General features: G+C 44.4%; 1 protein-coding gene across 44 annotated transcripts in view; it reads right to left on the bottom strand.

The window, feature by feature from the left end:
- MADD (MAP kinase activating death domain) overlaps positions 1 to 20,712 on the bottom strand; it is a 32,555-nt gene continuing 11,843 nt past the window's right edge. For 2 of the 44 annotated variants that reach the window (XM_053448310.1, XM_053448313.1), the window contains 26 exons: positions 20,383 to 20,486; positions 20,089 to 20,282; positions 19,721 to 19,980; positions 19,019 to 19,167; positions 17,698 to 17,799; positions 16,193 to 16,252; positions 15,763 to 15,868; positions 15,335 to 15,521; positions 14,905 to 15,055; positions 14,433 to 14,642; positions 13,385 to 13,438; positions 11,235 to 11,326; positions 11,004 to 11,084; positions 10,542 to 10,700; positions 9,906 to 10,011; positions 9,262 to 9,324; positions 7,432 to 7,552; positions 7,242 to 7,347; positions 6,971 to 7,081; positions 6,429 to 6,536; positions 6,040 to 6,204; positions 5,363 to 5,435; positions 4,803 to 4,909; positions 3,242 to 3,311; positions 1,712 to 1,758; positions 1 to 813 (listed from right to left, as the gene is read on the bottom strand). In XM_053448310.1, coding sequence (XP_053304285.1) covers positions 706 to 813; positions 1,712 to 1,758; positions 3,242 to 3,311; positions 4,803 to 4,909; positions 5,363 to 5,435; positions 6,040 to 6,204; positions 6,429 to 6,536; positions 6,971 to 7,081; positions 7,242 to 7,347; positions 7,432 to 7,552; positions 9,262 to 9,324; positions 9,906 to 10,011; positions 10,542 to 10,700; positions 11,004 to 11,084; positions 11,235 to 11,326; positions 13,385 to 13,438; positions 14,433 to 14,642; positions 14,905 to 15,055; positions 15,335 to 15,521; positions 15,763 to 15,868; positions 16,193 to 16,252; positions 17,698 to 17,799; positions 19,019 to 19,167; positions 19,721 to 19,980; positions 20,089 to 20,282; positions 20,383 to 20,486 — 3,094 coding nt within the window. In that variant the 3' untranslated portion in view covers positions 1 to 705. The remainder of the gene's footprint in view (positions 814 to 1,711; positions 1,759 to 3,241; positions 3,312 to 4,802; positions 4,910 to 5,362; positions 5,436 to 6,039; positions 6,205 to 6,428; positions 6,537 to 6,970; positions 7,082 to 7,241; positions 7,348 to 7,431; positions 7,553 to 9,261; positions 9,325 to 9,905; positions 10,012 to 10,541; positions 10,701 to 11,003; positions 11,085 to 11,234; positions 11,327 to 13,384; positions 13,439 to 14,432; positions 14,643 to 14,904; positions 15,056 to 15,334; positions 15,522 to 15,762; positions 15,869 to 16,192; positions 16,253 to 17,697; positions 17,800 to 19,018; positions 19,168 to 19,720; positions 19,981 to 20,088; positions 20,283 to 20,382; positions 20,487 to 20,712) is intronic. The other 42 variants (XM_053448311.1, XM_053448315.1, XM_053448333.1 and 39 more) reach the window with 22 other exon arrangements.

The raw sequence follows: 20,712 nt of genomic DNA, 5'->3' as shown, positions 1-20,712 counted from the left end.
AGCAATCCACGGTGAGCATCGGAACGCCGGTTTATTGCACATTCAGGAACTGTACAGATTTCTATAAATAAGAAAGACCTGGATATTTACATGTTGCTTCCCGTGCAGCGTCGGGCAGTGCCAGGGACAGCTGGTGCAATCACGTTATGAATATTTACATTCTGTACTATGTGGGTCACCATCGCCGTCCAAACCAAGAGCTAGCGTCACATCCATTTGTCACCGGCGACGCCAGGATCGCCACCGCGTTGGTCTCTGGCGGAGGGTGCTGCATCCTGAAGCTTCCTCTCGGAGACGGGGCGAGGGGGGCGCGTGCATCTTCCTCTCCAATTTGGAAAGCCAAAAGTAGCCTCACGTGGCCCTATGGCCTTCTGGTCAATGACAGTAACACTAAAACACAATATGACACCTGAGTGCAGGTAAGGGGGTGATGGAGGAACCATGGGACACACACACAACACACGCGAGTCTGGAAGAGCCGAGTCGTCCTTGCACGTGGGCCAGCAACACACAAAGCACACAACACATAAGCAGAAGAGTGGCGTGTTTAAAGGGATCACGGCACACGGAGTTCGTACAGGAATATTTGTGCAGCTCCTTATGCAGGAGGGAATGTCGGAATAGCAGGTCCAGGTAAGAGAGCTGGCTCATGGGAGCGGGCAGCAGGGAAAAGGGTGCCCAAAATTGGGTTCGAAGGGGGGTAGGTCAGCTGGACACAGGACGAGGTGGTCTGGTCTTCATCTCTGCCTCCTTCCCTCTGACGGCCGCCACGTAGGAGAAGAGACAAAGGACGGAGTAGCAGATCTCGTGGGCCTGGTGGAGAAAGTAGAGACCGTCAGCGACAAGTTCTCCCGTCATAGCCTCACACAGGCACACAAACCACAGAGGACTTCAGGATTGAATGGGGGTCGGCTATATGTTTGCATACGTGGCAATAAGAAAACTCATAATTTATCTTGCAAGTGCCATTCCCATAGCCTTAAATAGGGATTAACCCATTAAAGATCACATGGCTGTAGATTCAGAACTATTCTGGCTGAACCACGCAGCACAAACACAGCAGTGGATTTAGGGTTTGATGAACCAAAAAAAAAAAAAAAAAAAAAAGAGACCAAAAATCCCTAAAGTCTATTAAACTGCCCCAAAGACTACATGTGCATGAAGGGGTTCCAAAAACGCAACATCCGTGAGTAAAGACTCCATGCAAAGTTAATTTAAGCTGCACCAAGGATCGTTCAGCCATCAGACTTTTTTTTTTTTTTTTTTTTTTTTTTTTTTAACACTTAAGTGAATTAATAACATTATGAATTTTCCATTAACTGTTTGATTCATTACAGGAAGGAGGAAATAAATATCGGCCGAGAACTCGTTTTAGTTCTTGAAGCCATTTGACCCTCCATGGCCAAGCGTGAGGGGAATATAGACTTTCAATGACTGTCTGCAAACCCGGCACAAACCGGCTGTGCCGGTGCCGGTATCGTTCTAACAAATGGCAGAAGGGAAAATTCTTTTGGACCAGCTGGCTCGGGCAGCATCGGGTGGTCTCTTGTCAAACAGAAATAACGAGGTCGGCAAAATATAGAAGGTGAAAAAAAATTAAGAAAAAGAAAAAAAGACCACCAGTGTGTCAAAAACATGACCCTTGTGCTCCTGTACCGAGTGCCGACGTGTCCCCCCCCTCAATGTGACGGTGGAGACGGCGAGTACTTACCATGGGGGTCTTGTATTTATGGCTCACCACTTCTTTAGTTTCAGGAACTAAAACCGGACCCAAGAGACAAAACAGAGAGTTCAAAACACACAGAGCGAAAACAGCGAGCGCCAGCGGAGAACAGGTTAGCCCAGCCGGGGAGGAAAAAGGGACAGGCCACAAAGTGACACCCAGGGGAGGAGGCGTGAGGTCACAGACAGGGCAGCACAACGGGATCCAGGTCACAACGACACCAGAGTACCAAGTAACACAATGACACCCAGGAAAGCAAGGTCAATGGCGATAGGAAAGCATTCATCAATAACAGATTCTAAATCTCGCGGTAAGAGGTTAATCCGATAATAGCGGGCGCTTAAACTACGGCGATCAGCGCGGCGCTGAAATGGTTCAAGAGAAATCGCGCCTGCATGAGAACAATCCGCACAGCAAAAGGCATTTTACTTTTAATACGCAGACATTTAAATCAGAGACGGCCGTTATTAGTGCAAATAGTGACATGAACGTTAAAGGTTGTCCGACAAGCTTGCAGTGGCGTTATTTTTATCATTATGTTATAAAGCGCCTTCATACTCCGCAGCGCTGTACAATGGGTACAGATGAAAATGGTTAATAATTTACAATTCTAAAAAAAGGCTAAAAAAAAATATTTTATATATTTTTATATTGACAAAATCACCAATACTGCCCTCTCTTCGCATTAGATCCTACAGATTACATACATATTCTCAAAGGGGAGGACCAAATCGGATGAAACCTCGTTTTGGAAGAAGGGGCCAATACTGAAAATATAGAAAACTGATATCCGATGATCGGCCTGTAGACTACATCCTGCACCTAAAAACATACATTTACATTAAAGTTTCACCATTAAATGGAATGATAGTATTATGTTCCCACTTACTGGTTCTGTTATGTGGTGTTTAGAGCTCTCGGCTATAGCATAACATTAAGAAACCTAAAGCCACAGTTTAACTCGCTTTGTAACCAGTGCAGGACTCGGAGGAGAGGGACTTAACGTTTGCAACCAACCAAAGACATGATATGAGCTCCTGGGCAAAGTTCACTATTAAAAAGTATCCATCAGGCTACTAAGTGTTTTATTATCGCTTGTCTTAAGGTAGCGGGTCTTCCCGAGACTATTTTAGAAATTCAAGTAGTTTATGGCAGTTTTTTTAATTGGGGGGGGGAATGCGGCCAAGAAATAAATATAGTAAATAAACCCCGGTATCAAACGCCACTGGACCTCTTATCTGACCCATCAACTCTCTATGAAACAAGGGATTCTGCACAGGTAGAACGTTACCTGATCTGGAGAAGGAAGGTTTTCATGGCTGCCACAGGGATTTGGAGCACGGATCACAGCAGTAACTCAGAGAAACTACAGAGGCACACGATAAAAACCCCTACCTAGCCTATTCTAATCCTGCCACCTCCCCGGAAAACTGCCCCCCACAGAGGGCGATAAGGACCCCTGTACTCTGAGTTACTGCTGCGGAAATACAGACCCAGCAGCAAAAGGACGGTAATTACCAAATTCTTCCAGGACAAAGACACCCCGTACAGTGTTACACTTTTTAATGTGACTCAGCTGTATGAAAACCTGGAGGAGAGAGAGTGGGACAGAGAGATCGGGGAGGAGGAGGGGGAGAGAGAGAAGAAAGGAGGAAGAGGAAAGAGGGAATGGAAAGTGGAGGAAAGAACAAAGAAGACAAAACCAAAAAGAAAAATATAAAAAAAAGATTAAAACAAGAAAGGAGAAGGAAGGGGGGATGATATAGTTAGAAAAGTGGAGAGGTGGAGAGTATTGGGAGAGAGATCATGAGGGACAGGGAGAGAGACAGAAGGATCTGGTTAATTTTTGATTGTCTTGGATTTCCAGTGGAATTCACATTTCTGAAACAGAAGTTGATGTGTGTGGGGAAAACAGCTTTGGAAAAATGGGGGAGACGCATCCTAACAGAGGAAATTTATCAGGGGGGAGATAAACCAAAACTAAAGCCGGGGGGGGCAAATGGGAGGCAGCACAGACAGCTCAGAAAACTAACGGGAAGGAGGGGGGGGAAGCAGCGAGAAGCAAAGATGGCAGCAGAGTGAGTACCTTCCGCTCCTTGCAGGAGGAGTGAGCGTGGGAGAGAAATGAGACGGTTAGTGACACAGCGAGACCACAACTCCCCTTCACTTCCTAACCCCAGCAACACACAGCCCAGACCAAGACATCGACACGGGGAGCTGGGAGAAGAAGCCCCCGTTATCAAATCCGTCCCTGCTCCTCACCCAGCATGGAGCGCAGGTGCTGCTCTGTCTGCATCGAGAGGGCCTGGAGACATCAACTAACCTGCAGGAGCCATCTAGAATAGGGACTGACGGCAGATAAGAACCGTTCGGTCCATCTAGTCTGCCCGCGTCATAGTAATGGACGGGATGCCCTACACCAAGCCTACAGCACAGCTCTGAAATGGTTGGGATTACTTCTTTGGTTCCTAAATGACCGGTTGCACCCTGGGTGACATTGTGATGACTTGCAGACCCCCCCCCCCCCGTGGGTGCCCCTGGGTGACTTGTGGATGAGCTGTATATGGAGGGTCAGAGCTGGGAGAGCCAAGAAAAGGTTACAAAGAGAGAGCATTAAACACCCCCCCCACCCCGCAGGCAGAGAGCAGCATGGAGCAGAGACAGCAAGAGACAGCACAAAGTGTCACGGCAAGCAAAGGAAACACAGACGGAGGCGAGGGGGACTTAAAACACAGAGTACCCGGCACGCTGCAGCTAGCACAGTTACCCCCAACGGACATCATGACCACACAATCACACACATCTCCGCTCAGCATGATGTACACATCTGTACGGTGCGAATACCCGGCATCACATCCACGCATGCAGCAGACAGTCCACAGCACCACGGTCCTTTCAAACATGAAAAGATTTGCCGAGTTCACCCACCGCCTCAGTCATCCACGCGCTTTAATCACGCACACTCAAACAGAAAGCCTCAGACACGGCTCCGCCACGCCGCTTCCTCCGCTAACTCTCCCCCAGCCCTGACCTCAAAGGCACACAGTCTCCCCCGGCTGCTTTCACGCTCCCCTCATACCTGACTGTGCATAAATTTCAGGTTAATTCCTTCCAGGGTAACTTGCAGAAGCCCCCCTTCTCCCGTCTTCATATCCTGAACGGGGAACTCGCCGCCAAGCTCAGGGCCTGGAAGGAGACAAAAGACGAAAACAGTCCGGGATCAGGTGGGTTATTCCGCACGACGCTGTAAATTCTATGTGTTCCACCCCACTGCTCTCTGCTCCAATTTTAATTGTAAGTTGGTATAAATCACTAAACCAATGTGATAGAGAACGCAGAAAATTAATTTTCTGCCCAACTACTCCATCTGTTTAATAAATGACTGTAGTGCAAAACGTGAGACAAAGTCTTATCACCATAGTAACCAATACAATGGTCCAGTAAGCAAGATACAACATATTTGCACCGTTTACTCTAAACTCTTTTTCAGAATTATCATAAAGGGATAACTGAAGATAATTGTCACCCATGCAAACTCGCCTGTAGATAGGTAAATCAGATCGCCGTGGTGCACGGACTTGGAATTAGGGGGTTATTAGGGCAGATTGGGATTCTGGTTGGCGTTAATGCTTAACACACCTGGTTTGATGCTCTGTTGTCTTGCCGCTGCTCGCTCCATGCTTTCCTTCACACAGTAATACAGCTCCCGGCACTAGTATGGGATACAGAGGAGAAGAAAAGAATCCAGGGTGAACAACCTCGTACAACACCCTGCAAACGGGGACTCGGAGCCAATACCGCTCGCCATTGCCTAATAATCTAATAAATGTCCCTGTCTAATCTAATAAACGCTCCCGGAATTCTAGCCTTTTATCCTCCCTCTACCGAGGATGACTGCTGGAACCAACCAAAAATAACAAGCAACTTAACACAAGAGAGATAACATAATAGGGAGGAGATGTCATGCAGGAGGCCAAGTTGACTGCTCCTATGTGATTTACATGTGGTGGGTTTATAATACATATATATATATATATATATATATATATATATATATATATATATATATATGTCTGGTAATATGCCGGCCCCACTGCACAGGGTCACTTGGAATTTGATCAGAGGCAACTGCACTTTTAATTGTTCTTTGTACAGTTTTAAATATTATACAGCTCTTATATTTTAAAGCTCTATCCCTTTTTATGGAGGTTTTATATGGAGACATAATTGGTGGGGCTGCTGGTTTTAGAATTTTTTTTTGTTGTCTCTTCATTGAGGGCACTGAATTATAAAACTTCGCATTTGTGAAAACCCACCTTCTTCGTGAAGAATTTGTTGAGCTGAGTCTCCTGCCCATTCCTCCTCCACAAGCAGAGGACTTTTGTCTTCGGGCAATAGGTCATGTTAATGAGCTTCTCGTACCACCACCTCTCGTACACCGCACCGATGTTACTGCGCAGTACGATGCAGTCGTCACAGACCTGGGATAAAAGCCGGCGATTATTACAACTGCCTGGTCTATCCAGCTGTGAGAGACGTCTATATGTAACACCAAGCTGCCAACTTCGCACATAATTATCCAGTACCCCTTATATAGAAAATTGTCATTTAACCAGCATTTCTGTTTAAAGCAATAAAAACTGAACTGAAAATCAGTGACATTTGCTAGAGATTTATACAGTATTTGTTTATTTTACATTCTCACCTCCATGAAGAAGAGATCTCCACTAGTGTCCGTCCCCGCGTGGACTACGAACGTTTGCTTCTTGATATGACGGCTTCCGCTGGGACGAATGCTAAGATCCCGGCCGTTCTGTGGAGGAAGAATGTTTAATAAGCCACTGATCGCTAACCTTTGTAACATACATCAATAATTCTATCCCAAGCCCCCAAAAATAGAGAGTGTAACAAGTCCTTGAACTGAGTTTATATTTTTGTTACTTCCATATATAATAATATAAATATTTGTTATTTTAATAAGAAGTGCCATTACTGAAGTATACCATATAGTATTTGGAAAGGAGATAGAGCTGCATTCATAGGTACGGATATTAAGGAGTCATCTGGACTCACCAGAAGCTGCCAGAGGAGCCTTTTATAAACTGGAGACCTAATTTAATCCACATATTCACCAAAGGAGCCTCTGTTTCTTGCTATATTGGCTTTTAAGCACAAGGTAGCCAGGCCCTGTCCAGTTTTCACTTGTCACATTTATGGTGTCACTGCTTACGATTTCCAACTTCTTACCAGATCAGCCACTTTGTCCAGAAGTTCATTGATCTGCTGGCTATGGGCTAAGCCAATGTGAGACTTCCCGAGGAGACGTCTCACTTTCCTGCGAAGATCTGTCTTATTCACCTAGAGATAGAGAATGAAAAGCGGTTAACATGCTAAATATACATGCTACATACTAAGACAGGGGTACAATGTATACGCTTCCATCTTGACGGGGGCACTCTGAAAGCATCTCCCCTCCTTCCCTATTCGTGGGAGTTAAGTAGCTACAAGTAACCATTACCTTCATCATCACCATGTAAGAAACCATGTTGTGTAGAAGAGTTGCCAGGAGGCGATCCTCATCCTCCTCTAGGCGTTTTCTATCGTGTTCTCCAAGAGAAAAGTACCTAGGAAGACGAGACAGAACACTCAGGGAGCTGAAGACACAACTGGCAGTGGAGATGAAGACGACTAAGGAAGAAAGGCCTTACCGGTCTATCATCTCCTGAGGTCCTTGATCCATACCCATGCCTTCCCTTTCCAGCATGACGGCATCGAGGAACGCATCTTCCCAAAATTGCATCTGGTCCCACAGCGTGGAACGCTCTTTGCCTACAAACGTACAAGAAACTCAGACCCGATGCCAATGCCGTTTTCCAACATCTACCCACCTGAACCCAACAGCAAAACAGGGAAGGAGTGTGGAAACAATATACAATGCTCTAAGAAACGCCATTTCCACTCATTTCTTCATGGCAGGAGAAGCGAAGTCCCCTGCGTATCGGCAACGTCTCTCCCTGCTAACCACCGAGGGCACGGAAAGCAAATGCAGAGTACCATTGATGCACTCTTAGAACTTGTGGTACCTCCTCCAAAATAACCTTTTTATTGAGAATACTTGTACACGTTCATTACCCAATGTAACGCGATATAAATATAGATTGTACTTTCTCACCTCCTCTGAGAAACTTGCGTACTCTGAACAATATCTATTTCAAGCAGCAATGCTTCTTAAATATGATTAAGCATTAGAAGAATGACCTTCTGAAGTTAATGATGCCATATTGAAGCTCTATCAATGCGGGTAAACGTCCGAAATATGCGAAGTGAACGTAACAAGTAAAAATACACAGGTACAGCCGAGGCCGACAGTTTACATACACCTTGGCTTAAGACAACTTTACACGTTTCTTGTTACCAGACAATTCTATTGGCAAAGTCATTTAAGGCACATATATATATATATATACATATATCTACACACACACACACACACACACACATATACATACATATATATATATTTTAGAACAAACGATTACAGACAAAATTCTTTGGCTATATCAGAATTCCAGTTGGTCAGACATTTACATACACCAAGTTGTCTCAACAGTCTGGAAAATTATAGAACTTCATGTAATAAGCTTTTTGGGATCTTGATTGGTCAGTTGTCATAATTAGGAGTTAACTGACACCCGTGACTGTGTTTTGGCCTTGATACCATGGGAAGATCCAAGTAACTCAGCCAAGACCTCAAGAAAAAAAATGTGGGCTTCCTTAGAAGCAATATCCAAACAACTCCTGGTATCACAAACAACTGTACAAACTGTATGCCAATATAAAGGAGCAAGGGGCCACACAGATGCTGCTTCATTCAGGAACCAGGTACAAATAAACTCCCACGGCTGAGCATGTGAGGCGTTCAACTGAACCCAAAGACATCAACAGAAGAGCCGGTGAAGGTCTGGAGGCATCACAAGCCACAGTATTTACACCCACTATGGCCATGGCCTAAAAGGATGTCACCCCGGGAAGAAGCACCTACTCCAAGACCATCATAAATAAGCCAGAATGAAGATTGCGGGTGATCACCAGGACACAAACCTAGCTTTTTGGAGGAGTCATATGAAACTAAAACCGAACTGTCTGGGCATAAAGATCAGCGCTATGAATGGAGGAAAAAAAGGTAAAGCTTTTAATCCAAAAAAACACCATCCCAACCGATTGATGGCAACATTTGACCCACTGGAATCCGGATATATGGAAATAAAGCTGAAAGAATACCATCTTTAAATCAATTTAACGTTACCTGTGATGCGAATAGAGTAGGGGCCTTTAATGACTTGCCCAAAAAATTTATGTTAACATGAAATGTATGGATTTTTAAAAATTTTCATTTTAAATGTCTTTAGCTAAGGAGTGTGTAAAGTTTCGGCCTCAAATTATACACAGCAACACACACTTTAAACGAGAAACGGAATCTATAACGATACGACACAGCAAGCATGCCATGCAAGTGGTCGAGCGAGAGGCTTAATTACTCAGAGAGAACGTTTCCATTGCTGCCTCTTCCAGCTGATCCCAGACTGAGCCCTTATCTCGTCCTGCGCAAAGCAAGCCAACATCAAAAGGTAGCATGAAAAGAAGAGAGACGGGGAAGGACAAGAGATGCATCAAAGTCACAGAGCACTAGTCAATGGAAATTATGGCATTACATTATAAGAGTATGGATCCAGAGAGGGGCCAGAAGAAGCTAAGGCAGATTAGAGCGACTGTTGATTAGACAGAGGGTTGGGTGGGTGAGGTCTCTGAGAGAGAGAGAGGTGAGGCTGTTCTGCTCCAGAAGGAAAGCAGGAGAGTTCCCCAAGAGACAGGAATAACTGGAGGGACCAACACTATTGAGAAGGTCGCACAGGTCAAGGATAGGTTAATGGCTTAGACAGCTGAACAAACCAAAATTACACGATGGGTCAACTGATTTATTTTATGGAGAGGAATCTATATTTATTAATAGTTAATATTGTGACAAAGTATTATCTTTGCATTAGAAGGTTTTTAAAGTCCACGTGGAAAGTATATTTTTGATCCATATAAATTACAAGAGGACTAATAACGGTGGCCGTCTTTAGCAGGGGACGAGCGGTATTCTATCAGTCGCTATGTTCGCTTCTTGCTATTGTCTTACCCAGAAGCCCCTCGTAAAGGTAGATGCGCTGACTGAGGTCTTGCGCTGGCCGTCCAGGACTAATTGTATTCTCCTTTTCACCGGGGCGCAGTAAAAGAGGCTTTCCCTGTAATGGAAACAGAGAGAGAGATGTGTCCATACAAACGATACAAGGAAGCCCCTGCATTATGACATTAAGCAGATCCCATACTGCGATCATAAGCCTTTGCAAGTTTGTTTTTTAATATTGCCCCAAAACACCGAATCCAATGCAGAATGTACTGGGTCGCAATAAAAAAGTACCTTTACTAGCAGTACTAGGTGTCGTGCACAATAAAAGAGGACACTTCCCCTTTAAACAGGCTCTTCTCTTTTTAAAAAAAACTATCCCGAGTCAGCACTATGAAGGTTGGTTGTCATTCTTAGGGCAAGTCAGATATAACTATTATAAGGGAATGATTGGATTCTTAACGCTATTTGTCATTCTCCTACTTTTATACGTTGGCTCCAAACTGAATTGAAGACTGACCATATCAGGATAGTCTATTTAAAAAGAGAAGAGCCTGTTTAAAGGGGAAGTATCCTCCTTTTATTGTGTGCGGAAACACCTGGGTGGTTTTTGTAATAGTGACAAAGCATCACACATGCTGCCCTTACGAATATCGCTCCGGTATGAGAATTCATCTGGATTTCACTGTCTGATATGGCTCCTCGGGATCCGGACAGACGTCCGCCGCCTGCTCCTCCTAGCGTGTCTCCAGCATTGCTGCTCAGATCGCTGTCGGCTCCCAAAGTCTCCCCCGAGCTGTTACTCACCTAGAAGAAAATTGTTCGTCACATGTAACATTCTCCACAAAGGATCCAAGTATTACCTTCTTCCCACTACAAGGAGGACATATTAGAGGATATTCCCATACTGTCTCCCCTAAGAGACATCTGACGTCCACCTCTTCACCTTTCCCTGTAGAAAGACCACCCTGTCTTGACATCCATAAGCAGCATAATATTTTAGAAAGCCCTGTGTTCTCTCTGTAGCTTCACACATCCCCCTGATGACCCTGCCTCATTCGGCGTCTAGTCTGCAATCGAAAGGACACATCGAGCATTTTCTGATCCTACCACTGTGCTGATTTCCGAATCCTGGCTGCTGCTTCGGATGAGGATAGAAGGGGCCGCTCCGCTGCCATCGGCATCGCTCTTCTGTTTCATCAATACACAAGAAAATGCGAAACATTAACACTAACCAAGTAATACAGATCTAAATACATTTATAAAAAAAAAATAGAAACTACACATCTACTAAAAATTAAACGTAAAAAAGAACGCTGGATAAGATACTTTCAACTTTACCTGGGACCCGGACGTAACACTCAGGCAGCTGTCGGCACTGATCTGGGACTTCTTCTCCTCGCTGTCAAAGAAATGCTTAACCTGCTCGGTGCCTGCAGAAGGTAAGAGTGGCAGTTTCTTTACAGGAACATTAGCGGGGATGGCAGAGGGCAGGAGAGTTGTAACCTAAAGACTTCTGAAATAGGATCGCCCATGGGGTTTCCTCCCTAGGCTTTGGCTTGCAGGGGAGTTAAGATGAGACATTTTATCTCGCAGACTTCGATTTGCATTTATGAAGAACCAACCTGAAGGGCATGATTTATAGTTCCACCAATAAGGTACAAATCTAATTATGGATTCTGAACTGACTCTGACACAGTTGACCCTTCATAATGCACAGCAAAGTCAATGGGGTTTATCCGGTAAAGGGAGAGTCGTGGTTTTAACTCCTCCTTCACTTTTCATTATGAAAGACCAACAATAGCAAGTTTCTCCACCAAGAAGGGCTGAGCTGGCTCTGTATAACGTATAACACAACGCTGAAGGAATGTTATGAATTTTATTATATATATATATATATATATATATATATATATATATATATATATATATATATATATATATATATATATATATATATATATATATATATATAAATAATAAAATTCTCCATGATTACACAGGGCCAGTCAAGCTTCTCCTGCAGCAGAAGCTCGCTGGTGGTGGACCTTCATAATGCTTAGTGAAGTCAAGGAGCCGAAACTCAACTCTGCCTTTAGTGACTATACCCGAGTGAGATGAAATATTTCATTTTATAACAAGTCACACCAATCCCACCTCTTAAGGCATCCTTTATATTTGTCATAGTGGATATTAACAGATCTACGACACATGGGAAACCCATCTATAAATGACAGAGCTTGATCATCGGACCAACATTTTGTATCTATACATATTGGATCAGGAGATGTCGGCCCAGCTGTTAATTCTGGACATTAGCAGCCATTGAGCACAAAGACTGTGTTGGATTAAACCCAAGTACAGCTATATAGATAACAGATGAATAAATCATTGGTAAGTGGATGGATACATTTTTTTTTAAACAACAGAAACAAAAGGTTCCATAGTTTGTCACAGATTAGGACACAACCTTTTCTAAGTCTTTTATAGATACCTGGTAATTGCAGGGTTATAGCTAAACAGATCCCCACCATGCTTGTTATCTAGTGCCGGGTGGTATGAGAGAGCAGTGAGATTATGACAATAAAGCGCTAGTTGGGAGATGACGGGAATGAGGTAGGGGGAGAAGCGAGTACACCACTACAGTTACTACCTCAGGACAAGAAACCCCAGCAAATCTCCAATCGTAAATCTGCCAGCGCTCCACGGAGACCTCAGAAAGCCACAGGCTGATTGTGTCTGGGCACCGATGGTCCTCTTCCAAGTGGATACCATTTCCGCACATACACACATGGAGGACGTCAAACACTCAGGGGTCAATTCAATGATGGCTAAAACGCTGCTCAGATTAACTCAGCCAGAACTCGCCAAAGAAGACGCTCTCTGCATCGTATTATGTAAAGGCCCTGCTGATTTGGCTTCCGTGAAGACCTGGATGAACCTAGCAAGTTCAGCTGATACATCCATAGACAACATTGAACTTGTGAGGGTCCGCGACACACTCAAGCCGAGTTATAGAGCCAAGATCATCTTATTAACACCAAGGTGGTGCTCATAAAAAACAAATTGTTAATTGTTGAGGTTGTTGCGATCAAATATTAGAAGCTAAACATGGAGCAATACAACCATCATCAATGGACCCCTGAACGATATAGACTGTGCCGCCAAAATAGAAATGGGAAATAGTTTGGTGATAAAGAACTGGCAACAGAAGACGACTTATAACAATGTTAATAATACTTTCGGGACTTAGCCTGGTAAAAGGTTATACGCTACAAACTAATCTCTACGGTGGGTTTCGAAAACCCGGGTTCCAATGATTATGCTGTTCTTGTAGAACATGTCGTGGCCCCTGCTTTATTCAGGTGTAATTTGGTAGAACTGAATGATGCCAGGTATTCATCAGGAGAGATTGTAAAGTGGTACGTGTGTCTGGGACCACACTGCTGGCAGATCTGGGGAAGGTTTGGCGGGTTTCTAGGGTTTCTTACTCTGTTTTTCCAAAGCTTTTTGCTTTTTCACTTCCCGGTGCTTGTTCCACAACTCTACCCAAGATGCATTGCAAGCAGGAGAGAAAGACAGAAAGAGTCAGAGGCGGATCAGACAGGCCAAAAATGGATACAGTGATCAGACCCCACACACCCCGTCAGATCGGAACCACAAGAGGAGGCTGGATACTTTAAAACGCATGTAACATCGTGAGCGCGTGTGTGATGGGGAGATTATTAGAGAGAAAAGGCACGACTTAGAGCTCAAACATATGTATTTATGCGTGTATACATAAATACGTAATCATATGTTTATATGTATATATAGGAATTTATATATACATAGAGATAAAAACATGTAGAAAGCAAAAAGTGAAAACTCTAGGACTCCGGAGCTGCGGCAGGTTTAGGCATTATTCCGGGCAGCTCCCAGGCTCGTGACCTGCGCTCACACGTTATACTCGGCTGGAGGCACATCTATAGGAAGGTGCTACTTGTATCTGTTCTGTGCAACTTGTTGACACCCACCAAGTGTTCAACCATCATAAATTTACCATAACGCGGTTAACCTAGTCTTCAAACTTAAAGTCTACGGTAGTCGGTAAAGGATGACGGTTAAAGGTCAGCCCTCCCTAACTCCATATGTACACTACGGTCACTGGAGATGTGGAAAGATGCTAGTAGAACCTCTGGTGAATGAGATCTCTCAGAACTGGACCTTACTTGATATAAAAGAAATCTTGAAACACAACCAGCTGGGACACGCGCCGTATCAGACATGTCAATCCTACCAGCCATATACATAGGGTCTGTTCTACCACATCCACAAAACACTACACTTAGTAAGCATATAAGTCCTTATAATAGTAAACGTGACGCTATTCATGGATCTAAAATGAAAAGTAGGGATTTCTACCAACAGGAGTGTGGGGCGAGTTGGGGTGAGAACAATGGGGAAGGGTTAGGGACGAGCAGTGGAGCCGGTGGTGGGTGATGCAATGCGTGCCTGGCAGGTATGCCCCATGGAACCGTCCTGCTCCTCTATACACACCAATGGAAGCCACAAAATTCTCTTCTTTAAGACTCCTGGTGTCAAACTCCCGTGGCCCTCTGCCTGTAGGGCCAGAAGGTCGAGGTAAGAGCTGCTGGACAGGCAGCTGTGGGGCAGGTCGAGATTCTCCCCTTGGGACAGAAACGGGATCCCTAGACACGGGAGTAACAGCTCCATCCGCAGAAGGACTGGATTTCCTTTTTTCGGGTTCTTTAAAGAGAGAAAGACAGAGAAGGCAGAGAGAAAGGAGCGCGGTGAAGTATGGGGTTGGACGGAGAGAGAAATAAAAGGTAGAAATGAATTAAGAGACAGAAAATGCAAAAGAGAGAAAAAGGGGTTTGGGAGAAAGTAAGGAAATAAAAGAGAAAGCACAAGGGGGTTATTCCATATTCATAAAACCTGTCAATCCAATGTAAATGTAGCCAAGGAAATCGCCCATCTGCCAGACTCCATGCTCCCCTGTAACCTTTACCTTTGTTGTAATAGTGAGTGTGTGCAATTTCCAGCAGGCTGAAGACGCTGGCCATGCCGCCCAGCCCAGCGTTGGCGTACGACTGCTCCAGGCTGGACACGGTGCACTTCAACAGATCCAGCATTCCCTTGTACATTTTTTTGTTTATCTCCTGGCACAAAAAAAAAAAAAAAAAAGGGAAACATGCAATAAAAGTTCACCTCGTGCCACCAAAAATATTATCTTCCAATGTACAGAAAAAATCTCAGGATTGAGATGGCGCTCGATCAAAAAAACACATTACTAGCAGAAAAATAGTCCACATTTTTGTAGAGGTAAAATCAAGGCTCATGGCTTATAGTTTAGGAGTAAAAATAGAGTGGTGTGTCCCTAAAGCCATGCTCCTCGTAACCGTTATAGTCATTGGCTTCCTTTACATCATTCCACTCACCATTTCCTGGATGACATCATTCCGCGCGTCCTCCTCTGTCTGGATGGATCGGTTTAATTTGCTCAGGACAAAGACGCGTAGCTGCTCGCTCTCAAGCAACCGCCGGACTTTTTTCATGTTCAGCCAACCAACGCCTTGTCCCTCAAGGACACTCAATGCCACTTCTTTTAGGAACTGCTGGTTCTCACTGGAAGCAGAGACACAAAAATTATAGCACAAGGAGAAGGGACAATCTTCAGACTTCCGAGAATTTGGGGGGTCATCCAGTCCAACCCCACATCATAATGTCCAACAGATCAGAAAGCACGCTAACCTACTTGCCAAAAAGAGACAGTTGTGTTTAGGTCGAATGTCTTAAATTTTAGACAGATCTAAGAAATCAATTTACGCCTTTCCGGCAGATATTTGGTCCATTCTTGGTTTCTCACCTGGAATTGTTAGCTCTGCCTTGAGGGGATGGAGATTCCCTCTTCACTGTGGGGCTGTGCTTGATAACTGAAGACTTTTGATCCACTAGAGCCCGTCGGTTGCTGCCTGCAGTAGAATCAGAGAGTGGATCGGAGTTCAGCAACGTGGAGAATTAATCGTAAAACAAAAAAAAAACAACAACCAAGGAACAAAAGAGTAAAATAGGATAGAAGAAACCAGGTGAGGTAAGGCTCCTGGGACTCCGATGGGAGATACATGGAGGCTGGAGAATGCGGTCACATGACTGGCCAACAACTGAAGGTAAAAGCCAAATACACCACCGATGTGAGACGCACAAAGCACCATGAGGCATGACAATGACATGATGGCGGAGGCAGAGGGGACGCTGGGGTTGTTGTAACATGCAGAGCTCATGCTGCAGGCACCCACCTTCTGCAGGGGCAGGCCCGGAATCTGCAATTATCTCCATTATAGTATTAAGCCCAAATACTGGGACACAAAACGCAAGGTTAGTGACAGCCAATCATCATCCTGCTCTAGCTAACGCACCAACCAGGATCCCAATGCCAGTATTCTCATACGTGGTTGCAAGTCCATATGGCACTAACAGTACTTAAGAGCCCATCCTGGTACATTCACCTCTATACATGGCTCTATAGAATACTACAATACCCAAAAAGCCAAAATATTAGAGCTCCCAAATTACCTACAGCGCTAATACCCAAATCTGCTTATCCCTCCCGCATCTCAGAATTAGAATACATAGACGGCCAACTGAAATGACACTAAATGTGTTAAAAAATTAAAAAAAGAAATAAGATATCGCCTTCTCTCATACTCTTGCATGCGCTTCCAAGCATGTAACGGCACTTACTTTCAGACTTTACATCAAATCACATAAAAAGACAGCAGAATCTGGCCCGAGGACTACGGAAATGGGATGATTAAGTGAAATGGCTGATAATGTTACAATCTACGCAGCGGAAAAAGTTTCAAAAGAGGTTCAAGCCCAACGCCGCTTCTACTAAAAACTACACTTCAAATCCAAAATAAACCCTCTCCCAACCGTACCAAGCTCGAAACACGTACAATCACTTGCAGGTGTAATTTGATGCTAAAACACTCCAAAGAGCTCTGAGTCTATTGGTTCCCGAGTTTAATACAATGTCTATAGAAGCAACACCATTGGCTAGTTATGAACACTACCAGAGCAAGGAGAAAAGCTGGCAATCCAATAGTTTTTTTTCCCCCCACAATTTCTACCTAATTGTTATTGCATCATCATACCATCACAACCCAAAGCCGTTGCGTCTGAGCCAGCGGGGCAAGTACCTGGTTCTGTGCTCATTGACAAACACAGTCAATTATAATCCTTAATCTTAATGGACCTTGAAGGACTCTTGTGCTCCTCTATGAAAACCCATCCCTCTCGGTTATTCCCTGGTCAAACGCCAAAACTCGTATTGCAAAACACTAACTACAGCCACACACCCCGAGCTACGCATGCAAGCACACTCCATCAAAACACAACCGCCCAAGCTTTCTGAGGTTTGCTAAACTACTTGAGCTCATACTAACCTTTTCCCACCTCCCCAGCCACCTCCTGCTGTCCTTTGATCACAAGTGGGAGAAACATGCAGCAATTAAGAAGGGGATAGCAAACACAAGAGTCACAATTTGGATCCAGCGAGTCAAAACCGTCTCCCACCCCAAAAAAAATGGGCACGATGGAATGGTTTATGGAAAATGAGACCCCACAGGCACACAAACACAAGAATCAGCCTCATTCCAAGAGTGACATTTACAGATGGATCACTTACTTGATGCACCAAGGAACAGGTTTGCCCATCTACTGCATTTGGGACACTTACCTTACCTTCTGCAAAGGGGGAATGACCCCCTAACCTTCTCTAGTACCCTCTGGGATAGCTTACCTTTCAGGCTAGGGAAAGGGGTCGCCTTATCTCGGCCGGTCTTGGTTGGAAGCGTCAGGCTGGACAGGCTGAAGCTACTGGTATGACTTTTGTACAAGTTACCTGAAAAGGAGAGAAACGGTCCGTAAATAATACGGAAGCTGCTGTCAGAACCACTTTCCAGATACAAACTCCTTTAAACTTGATCGATAAATACAACTGATGATATATTTTTATATTTTTAACAAGCCTTTGAATAGGTTCCCTAAATATACTTTTACGGTTTAGCAACATTATACGTGCAAATACATTAAAAGTCCTTAAATACCACATCCTCTTCTGTCCTTATTTGTTAAAAGATGGTAGCCTAAGCATTCCCTATACTAGTAAAGTAGCTCTAATACCACACTGGCCTGAGGATGGACTGCCCATAATCTTACAATTACGGACAAACTACATTCGGACAGAAGACACATACAATCTGTTAAAATACCCAAATGTATTAAGAGGCACTTAAAAAAAAATAATTTCCAAAAAAAATGAGATTGATCCACAGGTATCAGAGCATGAGAGGCAGGGCAAAATTGAAAGGGCCATTTGCCCCAAAATACCCAAGAGGCCAGCAACGAACATCAAGCTCAAACCATTTCCAGGCATGACAAAAGAATGAATGAACAAGATGAATGAACACTGATCGGTTTCCCAGTGTTCATGCAAGAGTAATTCTAAGAAAAACGGGACTGCTAGATTTCCCCGTGGACAGGAGCCGATAAAACACAAGAGTGCAGCCATCTGCTCAGACGGAGAGGAAGACGAGAACGAGAAGGATCTACTCCCTCCTCTCCATCTGCTGAAAAGCAGCCACATGCAAATACAGACGGGAAATGCCGCAAACAAACTGCGTTCCGGGCGGAAATCTATAATCCATAACATAGTCCTAGAACAGGGGTGTCCAACCTGCGGCCCTCCAGCTGCTGCAGGACTACATCTCCCATGCTCCTCAGCCAGCCCCTTAGCTGAAAGAGCATTATGGGAGATGTAGTTCTGCAGCAGCTGGAGGGCCGCAGGTTGGACGCCCCTGTTCTAGAAACATGACCCACAAAATAAAAGCATGAATGTAGAGTTAGTGATAAGAACCAGCTTTAATAAAAACAGTATTTCCTATAGGGGTATTTCTTTTAAACGGTGGTGTATGGTAGGATAAACACCTTACTGTATGTACTGTCGCCACCCAAGCTCTTAAAGGGTTAACAGGACACAAGTATGTTCTGGTTTGCAAAACCAAAACTTTAATGCCAAGGTCTCGGCTTCTTTGCTGTGAATGCTAAAGGAGAGAGCTTACTGGCGAAGGACATGATTCCTCCGAAGCCCTCGTTGTTGCTGCTGTTGTTGGACACGGTTGAAGTCGGGGAGCTTCCCCGGGAATCCGTCTCGGCATCAGAGTCGCTCGGGAGCTTCAGACTGCTCGGGCGCAGCAGAGGCTTCTGGGAGCTGAAACGGTAATAGGGAAGGATGATGAGCGACCGAAAAGCAAGCATGGCTCGGCTGTACCCGTTTCATTAGTGTTCTAGATGCCTTGATGAGCATGAGAACGTTCATTTGATCTTACAGGTTAGATTTACAGTTAAGGGACCACAATGGAGCAGAATTCCGCTGTTTTCATTAAAGAGCCTATTTAATGAAGTTGGAGTATGAGATGAAGTACGAAATTCCCGAGTGTGAACCACAGTAAGACTTTCATGCAAGACAAGCTTGCCTCCCTTTCTAGAATCCATGTTTATTGCTAGAGTGTAACTCATGCTCACTGTTACAATGGAACAATCACAAGAATGAGTCAGCATTCATAGAATAACATGCAGAAAACGGGCCCTGGGGGGTAATGTCAACAGCGTGATTAACAGGATAAGACCAGACGAGCCAATGTTCAATTAGAACGTTGGTTGTATTTACTATGAAAGGTGAAATAAAATCGGTAATAAAATGTATTACACAAAGATGATGGGGTCAGGATGCATATGACATAGAATTAGCAGATCATTCTCACCGGCTGCCATTTATGCTCTGGTTAAACATGGGAGTGTAGCTCTCCTCTCGCTCTTCACTCTCCTCCTCCGTGGGAAATCCATACTGTGGCTCGAAGTAGGGGTTGTCGTACTCTCGCCTCCGAAGCTCCCCGCTCCCAGGAGATGAGTCACTCTCACGGCGCTCCATAACCAAGCGGCTGAAGGTGGGTGGCAGAGAAGGCAAGTGGTTCTGCAATACACCCAGAACCTTCTCATCTGGTTCTGCGGAGTCTGCAGACTCCTGTGGAATCAAAAATAGCAAAAACAAATAAAAGTTGCCCGTCAGCTGCAGTTCAGCAGTTTCCGGAGCCAAACTTTGCTTAGCCCTGTCTCGTTTAAACCCACTCACAGTGTTTGCTCCGTGGATAACCGTGCTGGGGCTGCTGCTGGCCGTGGTACTAGAACCGGAACGCGGCTGATTGTTATCAGGAGAATTTTCACCGTCTTGGGTCATTTCTTCTAACTCTCTAGAGTACTCTTGGAAGTCATCAAATTCCACCTCGCTGGCATCGCCCAGGGCTGCGTGTGTCAAAGGGTCCACATCTTTCAAAGAAACAAAAAGCATCACAAACTGGGTTCCTCTCACAAATAAAAAAATAAAAAACAAAAAAATTGTTTTCGCCCAAAGTAACATGCTACTCACTTGGCGTGTCACCATTAATGTCGCATTTCATCATTTCATTGACAAAGTCTCCAAGCGAAGAGTAGGAAGAGCTCGAGTCGTCATATTCCACACTATCGCTACCACTGCAGCAGAGAAACGTTTAAAAAAAAAATAGTCAGGATAACATTTTGTAATATTTTTACTTGGTCTGAGCTGTGTGAGGTTTTGCTGCAAATTCAAAATTTAATTTTAGCCATTTAAGATTTTTTGTACACATTTAATATTTTTTTTGAGTCAATCAGTTTAAAGATTCTGAAGATATTTAGTCGTTTGTCGGGGGGTTTGCCCATCTTGTGACAGCTGAGATGT

Source organism: Spea bombifrons, chromosome 10 (assembly GCF_027358695.1).
Source record: "Spea bombifrons isolate aSpeBom1 chromosome 10, aSpeBom1.2.pri, whole genome shotgun sequence".
Lineage (NCBI taxonomy): Eukaryota > Metazoa > Chordata > Amphibia > Anura > Pelobatidae > Spea > Spea bombifrons.
Note: the sequence above shows the minus strand (reverse complement) of the source record. Positions and strands in the feature narration are given on the sequence as shown.